Raw genomic sequence first — 14295 nt, 5'->3', positions numbered from 1 at the left:
CTATTTCTGTTTGTTTTATGTATTCACTAGGTCCTTAGCAGCAACAACAGATATTGCCAATATTGCCAGGAGTTCTGTGTGAAGATGGGTAAATACGAACTTGAAGTAGACAAGGAGGGGACGTCTGGGTGGCGCAGTCAGTTGGGCGTCTGCCTTCAGCTCAGGTCATGATCCTGGGGTCCTGGGATCGAACCCCACATCGGGCTCCTTTCTCAGTGGAGAGTCTGCTTTTCCTTCTCTCTCTGCGTCCCCCATCCCCACTTGCGCTTTCTCTCTCTCAAATAAATTAATAAATAAAATCTTTTAGAAAAATATAGACAAGAAAAGTTGAAGAGAATAGTGGAATAAAAACTGTCTATTAGTAAAATTATTTAACTTTGTTTCTAAAATTTGAACCATCTTCATTTAATTTTCAAGCTGCTGCTATACTGTGAATAGGTTTTACTAAAGCATTTGAAATCCCTGCATGGATACGCAAACCTACAGACCCACACATACATATGTACACTTCTTAAAATTGAGGAATACTGAAACACATATACAGGAAACAAAAAAAATAGCCTCTACAATTAGCACATTTAATATTTTTAAAAAATTTAATGCTTTCCTGAGGTAAAATTTAGATACAAATTTCATTTATTTTAGGTACATAACTCAGTGTATTTTAGTAAATGTATCACCACAATGCAATATTAGACCATTTACATCAACCCCAAAGACAGCTGATGGCCATTCAGGGTCACACCTGGCCCCAGACAAGCACCAGTCTATTTTCTTTATCTACAGATTTGCTTTTTTTGGACATTTCTTATAAGTGGAATCACACAATATGTGTTGTTTTTTAATTGCTTTCTTTCAGCTAACATAATTTTTTGGAGTGCATCCATGTTGTAGCACAAGTGAGACCGTAGATCCTTTTTACTGCTGTGTAGTATTCCGTTATATGGCCACCAGAGTTTATCTATTACAGTAACCAACTTAAAAAAGTATATACTCAAGGGGCGTCTGGGTGGCTCAGTGGGTTAAAGCTTCTGCTTTCGGCTCAGGTCATGGTCCCAGGGTCCTGGGATTGAGCCCTGCATCGGGCTCTCTGCTTGGCAGGGAGCATGCTTCCCTCTCTCTCTGCCTGCCTGTCTGCCTACTTATGATCTCTGTCTGTCAAATAAATAAAATCTTTTAAAAAAAAGTATATATTCAAGAAACTGCTAACAGTGGCTCTTCAAGAGAGAAGAATAGGGTGGAAGAGATATGAGAGGGAGATCTTTTCATTGATTACTATTTTATATGGGTTTATTTTTTTAAAATTCAGGATTTCATCTTTTTGAAGCAAAGGTAGGGAATGCCTTTCCCCCAGAAATGTGTATGAAATAAGAGGACAAAGTCCTCCGCTGACCCCAGTCCCACCTTCCTGAAGGTAATCACCATTAATTTTTTCCAGCATCTTTCTAGACTAATTATTCACGCATACGTATGCCCATGTACACCTGTAAATATATTCACGTCCCTGGGTGTCTGAACGTCTGAGTGGTCATATATCTTACATTTGAACAAATTGGAAGCCCAGGGCTTAATACTTTAACCCCCCATTCCCAAAGCTAAGGAGACCTGCCTTCCCCCTGTGGTTGGGTTGTCGGTATCTGGAAACTGTTAAATGAGTTAATCACTTCACAATGGGGACATTTAGGAATGGACCCAGGTTATTTATTTTTTATTAAAGATTTTATTTATTTGAGAGAGAGAGGGAGAGCATAGAGGGAGAGTGAGAAGCAAACTCCCCGCTGAGCAGAGAGACCAGGGTGGGGCTGGATCCCGGGACTCCAGGGTCATGACATAAGCCGAAGACAGAGGCTTAAGGTCTGAGCCACGCAGGTGCCACCTGCACCCAGCTTATCAGCTATGATGTGTGAACACAGTTTCATTTATTTTTTACCCGTTCCCCTGTCTGTGTTTTCTGGCAGGATACTTCGGCGCGGCCTGCGAGGAAAAGGTGGACCCGTGCTCCTCGTCCCCGTGCCAGAACAATGGGACCTGCCACGCGGACGGCCTGCATTTCAGCTGCAGCTGCAGCGCGGGCTTCACGGGGCCAGCGTGCGCCCAGCTCGTGGACTTCTGCGCGCTCAGTCCCTGCGCGCACGGCACTTGCCACAGTGTGGGCACCAGCTATAAATGCCTTTGTGACCCAGGTCGGTACCATCATGGAATGCAAATCCTTGCTCTCTCCAGTCTTAGACTTTTACCTTTTCTAGTGCGTCTGGACAGATGTTGGCTCCCCGGATGTGTTCACTTGTCCATAGACACGTCCCCCACTCACTTATGACGTCCTTTCTCTTTAGACTTACTCTTGGCAGGGTTTACAAAACACGATTTCCCCTCTGCACGAGTAGGTCACAGTCATGACAAAATACAAAAAAACAAGTAAGCAAAATAAGAAAATTAAAAATAGGCTTGATCTCTGAACAGCTTAATTATTTTTTAAAGATTTACTAGAGGTCATTCCCCAGCTTTTACTGGACTGCCTATCTTAATACCATGTTCTTAGGTTAATGGAGTATGTTTTTCTTTTTTAATGGGCATAAAAAGCGAGACGCAATCCATTTAGAATTTTCTCATCTATTAGAATTACTCTGGGCCCTGTATGTGTTATCGGACCTGTGGGGCCCTCTGCAAATATTCAAGAGTTCCTAAAGTTTCTTTTCCAAAGATCTTCTGCCTTGTACTGATTTTTTTTTTTTTTATTGTGTAAATTTTGAGACTCCAAAGTCACAGTGATTTCTAGCCAAAATTTGTGTCTGCACAACCTACCTGTGTGGTCCTGAAAAGAATGCACACATGGGTGACTCTTTCTGGTCGTTTCTGTTTTGCCTCCCTCTCTTCTTCCTTGTAGGAGCTAGCTATCCCTTCAGAATGCGTGGAAGCGCGGTTCCTCACACGTGTGTCTGACCCACCCACGTGGAGGCCAGTTCCCTGGTTTTGCTGGAGTCTCAGGTCTGCTGGTGCAGTGCCTTCCACCTGATGCCTGGTCCCCTGTCACCCCGTTTTCACCTGTAAACTTCTCCTTCTGGGCCCCCTACGCTTTCCCCCTGCTGAATTCCAGCAGTCACCCTTGATATCACTTGCCTGGTCTTTAAAACATTATATTAATTGTCTTTCTCCCCACTGGGGGTAGGAGGAAGTGTATTTTATTAGTAACCTTAATAGCTCCAAACCACCATTTAGTGAGCACGAATCTGTCTAGGTTTTGAGCTGGTGCTTCACATCTGTGGTCCCTCCCTGCAAGCTACATCTCACCGAGCCACATTTATGAATTGTGTCATACTTGCTTTAGTCATGTGCCTGTGGCCATACACCCAAGAGGGGGCTGAGTGCAGAGGCCGACCCAGGGGCCACGGTTCCACTGCCCAGAACTTTCAAGGGGCACATCTCATACTCATAAATCAGTGAAGGAATTAGTAGGAAATCCAACTAAGCATTGAGGGGTATTGAAAAACCTTTTCATGGAGGGGAGCCTGGGTGGCTCAGCCAGTTAAGCATTTGACTCTTGATTTCAGCTCAGGTCATGATCTCAGGGTCGTGAGATCAAGCCCCATGTGAAGGTCTGTGGCTCAGTACAGAGTCTGCTTGTCCCTCTCCTTCTGTCCCTCCCCCGGCCCACACTCTTGTTCTTTCTCAAATAAATAAATAAAATCCCCACCTCTCGCCAAAATATATATGAAGAGAAAAAGAGAGAAATATTGGAAGAGATTGATTTTAAGGAATTGGCTCACGTAACTGTGAGAACGGGCAAGTTCTCAATCTGTAGTGCCAGACGTCAGGCAGGAAACTCAGGCGGGGTTTCCTTGTTACAGTTTTGAGCCTGAATTCCTTCTTAAGAAACCTCACTCTTTGCTCTTAGGCCTTCACCGGATTGGATGAGGCCCACCCACGTTTTAGAGGGAAATCACTTCACTCAAAGCCTACTGCTTTAAAAACTCATCTTGTCTAAAAAGCACCTTCCCAGCAACATCTAGACCAGCGTTTGACAACATGTTTGGGTGCCGTGGCTTAGCCGAGTTAACACATGGAATTAAGGCTCACAGTAGCATTTTTGGGTTTCCCATTAGACCTTGAGGTGAAGAAGTTTCTCCACCTCTCCATCTGCCCTGAGATACTTTCCCTTGCCTCCTCCCTACTCCCTCTGTCTTCTCCTGTCAGAGCCATGGTGGAAATGGGAATGGCTGCCTCACCAGAAGCCCGGTTTTCTTCCATGTGCTGGGCCCTACGTGTGCGATGGAACTGGGCCTGCCGAGGAGGGGGCAGTGCGGGGCGGCCCCCTTGCCTGTTGGGAACGTGGGGTACGAAGACTGCTGTGTTTGCACATAAAGCAAGCTGCAGTGGTGCTGGGGAGAACACGGTCTCACTCACATCCGGGCTCCCGAGGGCGCTGCTCCCCATGCTCCATGTGTTCTCACATGTGGTGTCTACCCACCCCGCTCCACTCATCGGAAGCAAAATCGTTCTGTCAGGAACTTCCTCCCTCCTTCATTACCAGACCCCTGAGAGTGCTGCTTCTGTCCGGGAAGCCCCACCCAAAGAGAAATCAGATATCTCAAGATCAGAAGGGAGCCCTGTTTTTTCCTCCTTTTCTCCTCAGATTTCCTTTCTTGATCATACTAACTTTTTCTTTCTATTTAGTTGGCCTACTTTTAAAACTTTCTTTTTTTTATTATTTATTTTTATTTTTTATTTTTAAACCTTTAAATGGAATGTAGTTATTTAAAGGTAAATGTTACTTTGTGTGGCTGACGATTATGAAAATGTTGTTTAACACTCTGAGTTTATCGACAGGTACGGGCAGGCTTACCTGGGTCCTGCATAGAAAGTATATTTCCTGTTCTTTCTCTTTCCACACTGGGAGGTGAGAACTGACCTGGGAGATCCCCTCCCATTGACCGTCCCCATAGGAAACTTAACAGGACTTCTCTGGACCTTTTTGTATTTTTATGAAGAACATCTTAGATTTTTGTCCATTCAGTGACAGTTGGTGTCACAGCCTAGACTGGGACAAGTTGCTGACTGTGGTCTGCTGTGTGTGAGAGTGTTAAATGTGGCACATGGCATGTTTCCTGGCATGGAGTCGTGAGAGATATTGCCCTTTCTTTCTGTCAATGGACATTCCAGCATTTATTTATTTATTTCAAGATTTTATTTATTTATTTGAGAGAGATTGGGCCTGAAGCAGGGGGTTTGGGGGAAGAGGGAGAGGGAGAAGAAGACTCACTTGCTCAGCAGGGAGCCCAATGTGGGACTCCATCCCAGGACCCTGGGATCATGACCTGAGCTGAAGACAGACGCTTAACCAACTGAGCCACCCAGGCATCCCCCAAGCATTTCTTTGTAAGGTCTCTATGGTCCCTACGTAGAGACTGTAGAGTCTCTACGTAGGGACCATAGGTCTGTAGACCATAGAGTCTCTCTGCAGAGACTGTAGGTCTGTAGACCGTAGAGTCTCTACGTAGAGACCATAGGTCTCTTCGTAAGGTCTGCTGGTCTCTACTCAAACTTCCTTCCTGGCCAGCTGGAGCATTTGGCTTGGTAATAGTCAAATGTCCAGTGTCACCTTCGGGAGGTGAGGAACCTGGTGATTGGAGCCAAAATGATGAGGGGACTACTGACTGATGATCAGTAGGTGTTTTATTGAATTAATACAGTGCTTATATACTCTTAAGGTCTGGATTTCTGCAGGATGTGGTTACATGCAGAGTAATCATGTGCTTACATGTGAACTATAACAACTTATTAATGGACGGAAAAACAGACTTAATGACTTTCCATCGTAATCAATACAATGTATCTTAGAGGAGGCATGAAATTACAACATGCATCCTTTCATGTTTATTCTGGGCATCAGTCCCAGCAGAACTCTTCTCCTCCTTCTCTTGGAGCTTTCTCACAAGACACGACATGACCCCGGTCCCATCGGTAAGGATGCAGGCTGTGTTCCAACAGTCCAGCCACTAAGTAGCCTTGAAAAGCCTGAAGAGGCATGTATTCCCTTCCATGAGTCCGTTGTCTCTTAGGTGGTCTCTCCCCGGGGCAGAGCCTTGGAGTTCTTGTCAGAGTTCTGTCTTTGAACTTGGGAGATAAAATTGCTTTCCGAGGGGTTGCGTCCTCAGATCATTAAGTGACATTGTGTGAAATAAAAAAGGCATCTTAACATCTGGGAAGAATTTACATTTTAAGAGGTGAAATGACAATTCTCTGAATATGAAATTTTTAGTCTTAATCTTTTGGAGTACGTAATTGCTTTCCCACCAGTTTGCATAATAGAAGAATCTCACGAGAGTCGGTAAATTGGGTGTCTAGCTGAAGAGCGGCAAGCCTGATCATCTTTACAGAGAGCAAACCGATCCCATTTCATAAAATGACAGCAGATTGAAATCATGTCAGGTTGATAATTAGTTCCCGTCTGACAAAATGCCATTTGGATCGCTGCAAATCAGATTTGCCAGGTGCTTTATTTTCAAACCTCATTTTTAGCTTATCAGGCTAGGGATTTCTGATGGGATTTTAATATTAAATAATAAAATGTCAACACTGAGTAATCACTGAAATATTATCTTTCAGTGACAGTGTTAAGTGATAGGCCATACATACTGCCCCCCAAAATGGCAAATTGAAATCTCCCCAAGGCTAGAGAAATGCAGAACATGGACCCTTGTAAGTAAGCATCGTAGCGGGGAGTGTCACAGTGTGAGGAACTTGCTGGGGGTGGGGCGGACATGCTCACAGGTGGGAGCCATGGTGTTTCGTGCGCCCTCAGCACAATGGTGGCATCTGCAGATGCCATTTGGATGATGACCAATACTGGAAGGAATCCCTGGCTGGAGATGGTTTGCCTGAGTTCACTGGTCTTGGCCCCGGCCTAATGCAACTGAGTCATTACTCTGACCTTGTTTGTTGAATTGAATTAACCATGCCTTTATAGAATGTGCCTTAAGTTAAAGAAGTTTAGACTTTTTCCAAATAACATTTTTTTTAAAGGAAACTGTAGGAATTTCAGATATTTTTTACATATGCCTTACGCGGGAGCTGCACCTATGGTCTCTGAGGCCTGAAGGGCAGCTGGCATTGCTTCCTTCAAACTCAGACTTGGCAATATCGGCATTCTGATAGTCTTCTGGAAACACAATCTAAGGTAGGACTTACTGCTTAGGATTTTAATAACGATTCAACAGCCATAAAGAAAAAAGCACACCTACAAGATATGAAGATATTTATGTCTTGCTAACGAATGCTTAATTGCATTTAGATTCTTGGATAAGTACAGTGGACAGCTTTCATCTCTTATGAACCAGAAAATTTTCTTCATTAGGTTCACTAAGATGGAGACAGTTCTTGTGTTTAACAAGCTCTAAGGGGTTCCTGGTCTACATATCATAGTATTCCTAAGAATTATAGATTGTATGCAATATATTGTCTCCTTTCCTTATATCCCAGCACTGTTACCATGTCCTCCTTTTGTTATATTTCAAAACATGGTATCTGTCCTCACCATTGGGGCCCCAAATAGAGCCTTGTCTACCTAGCGAACAGCTGTAATAATTCTTCATAATCTGTATTTACCTAAGGAAGAAATTTAAATCTCTCTTGACAGCATGATGATAGTAAGAACACTGATATATGAGAGCTTGTTGGACAATTACAGATAGGCCTTGAAGGTGTTAGAAGCTGGCCTCATGCTCATAGCTGGGCCATTGTGTCTCTTATTGGACACAGGGACATAAGTAATCCCACAGAAACTGACACCAGACATGGTCACTCCGAGGCCATGATAAAGTGAGACAAACAAGACCATTTCATAATTTTAAGTACAGACAAAACCAAGGCCACCATGCAGTCCACGTAATACCACACTTCTCCTTCTCTCACAAATAAATGGAGGGCTAGCTGCTTCTTTACCAACCACAGCTTTAGCCTTGAGCTAGCTTGCCTTTGCTATAGATCAGATATATTGAGATACTCGAGCATAGAGCTGCTTCTGCTTTCTGACCCCACTCTAGAGTAAGTCCTCCCCAGATCATCCAGCTGGAGTTCAAATCCTGTAAGTAGCATCTAACCCCCTTGTACTGAGACACCTCCTGGTTCCCATGATGTGTACCCCCTTGCTGCATTGACTGGACTTAACTGATTGAAACGCTCAAAATACTGACAGTTCAATCAATTGAAGTTTTGTGTTAACAGCCCAATCAGAATTTCCAACGAGTAGGACAGGGAAATGCTGTGGATTTATACACAGGGGGAGGATGTTATGGAATAAAAGTCCTGGGTGAGGGTGGGAGGGGGAGGAGAGGGGAGATTCAGAGAACAGGAGATGCGTTTGGCTGCCAAATAAGATGCCCTGGGTGTGGTAATGGGTGGTAAGGCTGAAAGGCTCGCTGGGGCACACTGAGGAGACTCTAGATGCTGAGTTTGGAAAATGAAGACTTGGGGACCTTTTGCATTGTCTGGGAACTGATCCATGTTTTAGAAAGATGGTTCTGATAGGATTGGGAGATTTCTAGGGAGAATGAGTGATTCGAGGAAGAATGGGGAAGAAAGAACATTCTGGTAGAATTAGATATTACAGGTAGATTTACTGTCAAGGAGAGATGTTAAGACAGCAGAGCAGTCAGGAAGCTCAGGCAGGTGGAAGTGAGGGCTTGGACTTGTGGCAGTGGGAACGAAAGGTCAGACCTAAAATCTAATCGACAGGTGGAATCGTCAGATTTGTTAGCTGAATGCAGGGAACAAAGGTCAGACTGGAGCTCAAGGTCTGTCTCCAGCTTTAACTTGGGAAACTCAGAGAAACAGGAGGATGTGCAGAAGCAGCCTTAAGCGCCTCCCACCGCCCACCACACCAGGGGATGCTGAGGAGTCAGCCCCTGTGGTGTCGACAGCTGTTGGCATGGCCATACTTTTCTCCATTTCGTTTTTATTCTAATTTTGGGGGCATTCGGGGAGAATTAGTGATATTGCCTTCTTTAGGCTAGTGACCTGTGGGGTTACTAGAAGGGGAGAAAGGACACTAGAAATGAGTGAAGGGCATTGCTGGTGGAGCATATGGAATGTTTATGAGATTCTTGACATTCAAAATCTATTCACAAGGCTGCTTTTAAACCTCGCTTTAAATGGCGAGGTATATCACTAATCCGTACGTATGAAAGTGTTGATGAGACAGCCTTTAATTACAGAGGATTTCTGTTCCTCCTTCTCCCACCACTCCACTTAAAATTCAAGTAGTTGAGAGCTCATTTGTGGCTGAACTTTTGTTGAAAAGGAATGAGGTTTACCTGCTGACTGTAGGTTTTAGAATAGTCTGTGAGGACAGCAGAAAACATGGACATCACCTTACCTGGACCTTACCTGCAAACCGGGAATGGCAGCTGATAATAACTTGGGGCACTAAGCCATGCATTTCTGAGAACGGCTCTGTGGGAGACACTTTGCCAGCCCAAGATTGCAGGAACTTCTCATGAAGTTTATGGCCGTGAAGATCAGATGGGGACGTATTTGAAACTCTTTCATAACTAAGACATTGACTCTTATTTTGTTTGGTGGTTGGGAGTTAATTATGATCTGATCACTAATGTTTTCTTGCTTGCCAAGAGTCTGGGCAGCTGGAATTGAGAACTGAGAGTCAGCATCCTTGCCTCTCTTCCCAGCTGTGATGGAAAGGGGCCTGGCCGAGAACTGAGCCCAGCCCAGTTCAAGTCTCAGCTTTGTCACAGAGCAGCTGCGTAGTTGGCCCTGGCTGCCTTAGTTTCCTCTTCTATGAAATGGGGATAAACCATAAAGCTCAAATGAAGTGATGTGTACTGTCTTGTATTTTGAAATCTATAAAACAACGAAGCAGTTGTGCAAATGTCAGCTATGCCTTTCCCTGGGGAAGATCGGCTAAGAATGATTAAATCTGCCTGGATTCTTTTCACGTGAGGTTCAAGACTAGAGCTGGAGTAGAGGAGGGATCCATCTTCATGGCCGTAGCGGGTACAGGTGCACCTTCTTGCAGGACTAAGTGATTGCTTGCTGTGTGGGCTCTCGGTGGCTTCCGTGATTAAATATTTAAGTGCCCGGTCCTTAAGTCGTGACCATGACTGTTGCCATTTCTGGGCCCAAGATTACAGAGCTAGAAGAGGATGAAGCCGGGATCAAACCCTGGGTGTTTGGGACCCAGAGCCTCTGTTAGCTCAGAGTAAACAGGAAATAGGGGGAAACTGTGACTGACTCACTAGTGATGAGTAAAGGATTGACCAGATTTCCCAAGCAGTAGTTGTCTTAATAGCTACCTCAGAAGGACACATGAAATTGGGGTTCATTGGGATATCGATTCAGCCATATTGATCTGGGTAATGCTCTTCGTCTGGGCAGCTTTGCCTAAGTAGCTCGCGTCTATGACAACTGCCAACATCCAGACTCTGTGCCAGTCACCTGACAAAATTCTCTCTTCCTTAACCCCAGGCTGTAGTACTCCTATTTTCCTAACTGAAGGATGGAGAAACTGAGGCAGTGAGGGTATAAACAGCAGGAGGCGGGGGTGACAGAGCCCCAAATTGAGCTGGGTTTGTCTAGAACTGAAGCCCTTGACCCATAGGCAGACTCTCAGCAGAAGCCTGCTTGTGCCTCTCCCCCGCCAAGTTACGCATCAACCTGGGCTCTCACTTATGTTTGAGCCAATCACGGGAGAAGCTTCTAGACTCCTCTTGTCTCAGTGCAGCTCCTGAGATGAGGCTTGAAAAGCAGCCTTGGTTGTGGTCTAGCGGGTGGCTAGACCTGACCAATAGTTCCTTCCTTCCCAGCCCAGAGAAGCACAGTTCTGACTTGCAAAGGGATTGAGCTGCTGGGTGGAGGGGGTGGCGGGGTGGGGGTGGGGTCCTTCAGCTTTTGTTACACTGCAGATTCAGCTCCTTCGAAATGGTTGCTGGGGGCTACCTGGGCCTGGAACTTAGGGCCGCATCTCACCTGATGGCTGCCACTTGCACCTGTTTAGAGAAACTGCTGACCTCTGGTTCAAATGAGAGATACAGATGTGGCCACATGACAGATGTGTCACTCTTCCACTGAGGTAGTCTCCCTTGTGGGGTGGTGATTCTCACTCCTGGGAGCCCCAGTGCCCAGAAACAATACGACCTTTTTTCTTAGCACTGGAATCTGGAAGTCTCCTGCGTTGACTGTTGTATGACCCGACACCTTCGATGCTGTTTCTTTTCACTTGACTCTGAGAATGTCCCTGAAATGTTCTTTCCTCTTCACAGTTGGCTTTTGTTTTTTCGTTCTTTGCCTGGAGGGAGCTTGGATGTCCTAGCTCCCAGTGTCACTCCTTCCTACGGGAGTGGCTCAGGGGCAGTGGTCTGTTGTCAGTGTTCATAGTGGAGGTGTAGCTGGGCTCCGGAGCTACACCTCCTAGCTAGGGTTGGAGCCTCTATGACAGTGTGCTGTCGTAGGGGATGGTACGAGTTATAGGGTGACCGATGGCCGGCTGCATCCCGAGTCCCAAATAGACAATCCAAGAAGAGACTTGCCTGCATGTTCTACTTTTTTTTTTCTTTCTTTCTTTCCTGGCCTTTTAGTCTTCACTGTGCTTTTAAATTCTTTATTGATTTGGATTTGTCTAAAAACCTGCGGACAATGCCCTGCGTCTGTTTGCTGGTTTTCTATCGCTGTCATTAATTTTCCATTTAAGGGCACAGGATGAAAGTTGCTGCATATGCTGAGTGCTTTTATAAAATTGCTTCAGTTTTAATGAAGATTCTGAGCCCCTGGGTGTGCCTGCAGCAGTGATACATGACCTCTTTTTTTTTTTTTTTTTAAATTCCAGCACATTGTCAGCTCAAAGTCCTTACTGACTTTGTGGAGCAGCGTGTCCTCTCCGGTCTCGCCAGGTGCTTCCTTATGCAATGCCACAGTGCTCCATTTAAAACCCCATTTGGCATTAGAGGATTTGGCTGGAGAGATCATTAGCTGTTTGGACAGAAGTCTTAATGATATGTTGATAGTTATCGGGCTAATGTTTCATTTTTTTCAATACTAGATGGTTTCTGATGATACAGATGAGAGTGAATGTCCGAGGCTTAATTCATTACTAAAAGTATGTCTTTTAGATGGGATAAGCCCGACTGAAAGTCAGTGTGGACTCAGGAATATATATTGTCGGGTGGTCTGATTTGGGGATAACTTCCCTTCATCTTTTACCCCCTAAAAATGCCTTTGCTAATAGTTTGCTGATGCCTAAAAGTTTATGCCTGTGGTTTTATTCTTTTAAGTGAGGCAATGTAAACCCCTGTATTCGTTAGTTACTGCTGTGTAACAAACTTTCAAAATTTGGTAGCTTAATACAATCTATCATTATTTATGGGTCTGTGGTTGATAATTTCGGCAGGGCCTAGCTGGGATGTCTCTTCTCCACCCACATGCTGTTCGGTGCTCACTCATGCTTTGTGGTCAGCTGGTTCGTCAGCTGGGGCTCGGCCAGTCCTGCAGGACCTCAGCATGTGTCTGGCACTTGGCTGGAATGACAGCGGCCTCTGGCCGACATGTTGTTCGCCATCCAGCAGACTAGTCGGGGCTTCTTCACAGGGCGGCTGGGTTCCATAAGCAGCAAGGGAGGACAGGCCCAATGCACAAATATTCTTTACAGTTTCTTCTGTTGTTTGCTAATGTCTCACCGGCAGGAGCATAACATTGGCCAAGTCTGCAGATTCCTTTTCTCAATGTGAAGAGCTATAGAGAGACTTTGTGACTGTTTTTTTTTTTTTTCCTTTGTAATCTACCATATCTTAAACCTACATATGTGAGGAATGTGAATGAGTTTAATATATTTATAAGAATAGCTTTGAGGAGGATAGTTGAAAAAGAGAAACAGTGTGCTGTTACGGTGGTTTGAGTGAAAGACAGGGTCCCACGGAACTTGCCTACCCAAGGGATAAGGAATATCTGGGAGACCGTTGCTTTCCTTATTTTGGAATTTCTTCACAAGTCTGTAGAGACAGAGCCTGGTCTTCACTTTATGTCAAGGAAATTCTATTTTTTACTTTTGCTTATTTGTATTCATATTCTACTAGGATCTGCCCTTTTGATTTTTCACTGCTTTATAACCTCTTATGTGAATAAGTGCCCTATTTTTAAGCATCCTTAAGGATCATTTAGTAGAGACAATAGGGACAGAACTCAGGATGGACTCAAATAATTGAGTTCTGATTCTAGATCATTTGCGTTGAGAAATTCATAATCCAGTTGCCTCAAGGTACAGTTCTGGTGGTTCCTTTTCTCCACAAAGTTCTTTTTTCCCCCCCATAATAACTATTTTATGTGTGTCTGTTTCTCATTTTGAATTTCTAATGTGAGAAAGTACAAGGGATAATATACAAAACCGTGTAGCCATTACATATATTTTTTAAGGTTTTCATTTAAATTCCAGTTAGTTAACATACAGTGTAATATTAGTTTCAGGTGTACAGTTCAGTGATTCAACTCTTCCCTACATCACCTGATCTCATCACAGCAGGTGAGCTCCTTAATCCCGACCACATATTTAACCCATCCCTCCCCCCACCTCCCCACTGGTAACCATCAGTTTGTTCTCTATAGTTAAGATTCTGTTTCTCAGTTTGCCTTTCTCTCTCTTTTTTCCCTTTATTTTTTTTTTCTGTTTCTTAAATCCCACATATGAGTGAAATCATATGGCATTCGTCTTTCTCTGACTGACTTATTTCATTTAGCATAACTCTCTAACTCCATCTATGTTGTTGCAAATGGCAAGATATCACTCTTTTTTATGGCCAAGTAATATTCGATTATATATATATTTTATATATATATAAAATATATATATATATATGTAAATACACACACACATACACCACATCTTCTTTATCCAATCATCAGTTGATGGACACTTGGGTTCCATAATTTGACTATTTTAGGTAATACTGTTCTCAACATCAGGGTACATGTATCTCTTTGAGTTAGTATTTTTGCATTCTTCGGGTAAATACAATCCAGCAATGGCTGGATTGTACAGTAGTTCTATTTTTAACTTTTTGAGGCGCCCACAAACTCTTTTCCAGAGTGGCTGCTTCAGTTTGCCTTCCTATTAACAGTGTGAGAGAGTTCTCCTTTCTCCACATCCTCACCAACACCTGTTGTTTCTTGTGTTGTTGATTTTAGCCATTTTGACAGGTGAGAGGTGATTTCTCATTGTAATAAAAGAATTTGCAATGGGAAAAAGACAGTCTCTTTACCAAATGGTGTTGGGAAAACATGGAAAAGAATGAAACTGGA

General features: G+C 44.0%; 1 protein-coding gene across 1 annotated transcript in view; it reads left to right on the top strand.

Annotated features, from left to right (window-relative positions):
• Positions 1–14295, top strand: part of LOC111143680 (delta/notch like EGF repeat containing) — a 311777-nt gene that overhangs the window by 245692 nt on the left and 51790 nt on the right. Inside the window, exon 8 of the mRNA XM_022497511.1 lies at positions 1959–2183. Coding sequence (XP_022353219.1) covers positions 1959–2183 — 225 coding nt within the window. The remainder of the gene's footprint in view (positions 1–1958; positions 2184–14295) is intronic.

The sequence above is a fragment of the Enhydra lutris genome, unplaced genomic scaffold (genome assembly GCF_002288905.1).
Source record: "Enhydra lutris kenyoni isolate GAN:26980312 unplaced genomic scaffold, ASM228890v2 scaffoldscaffold1, whole genome shotgun sequence".
In the NCBI taxonomy this organism is placed as follows: Eukaryota; Metazoa; Chordata; class Mammalia; order Carnivora; family Mustelidae; genus Enhydra; species Enhydra lutris.
Note: the sequence above shows the minus strand (reverse complement) of the source record. Positions and strands in the feature narration are given on the sequence as shown.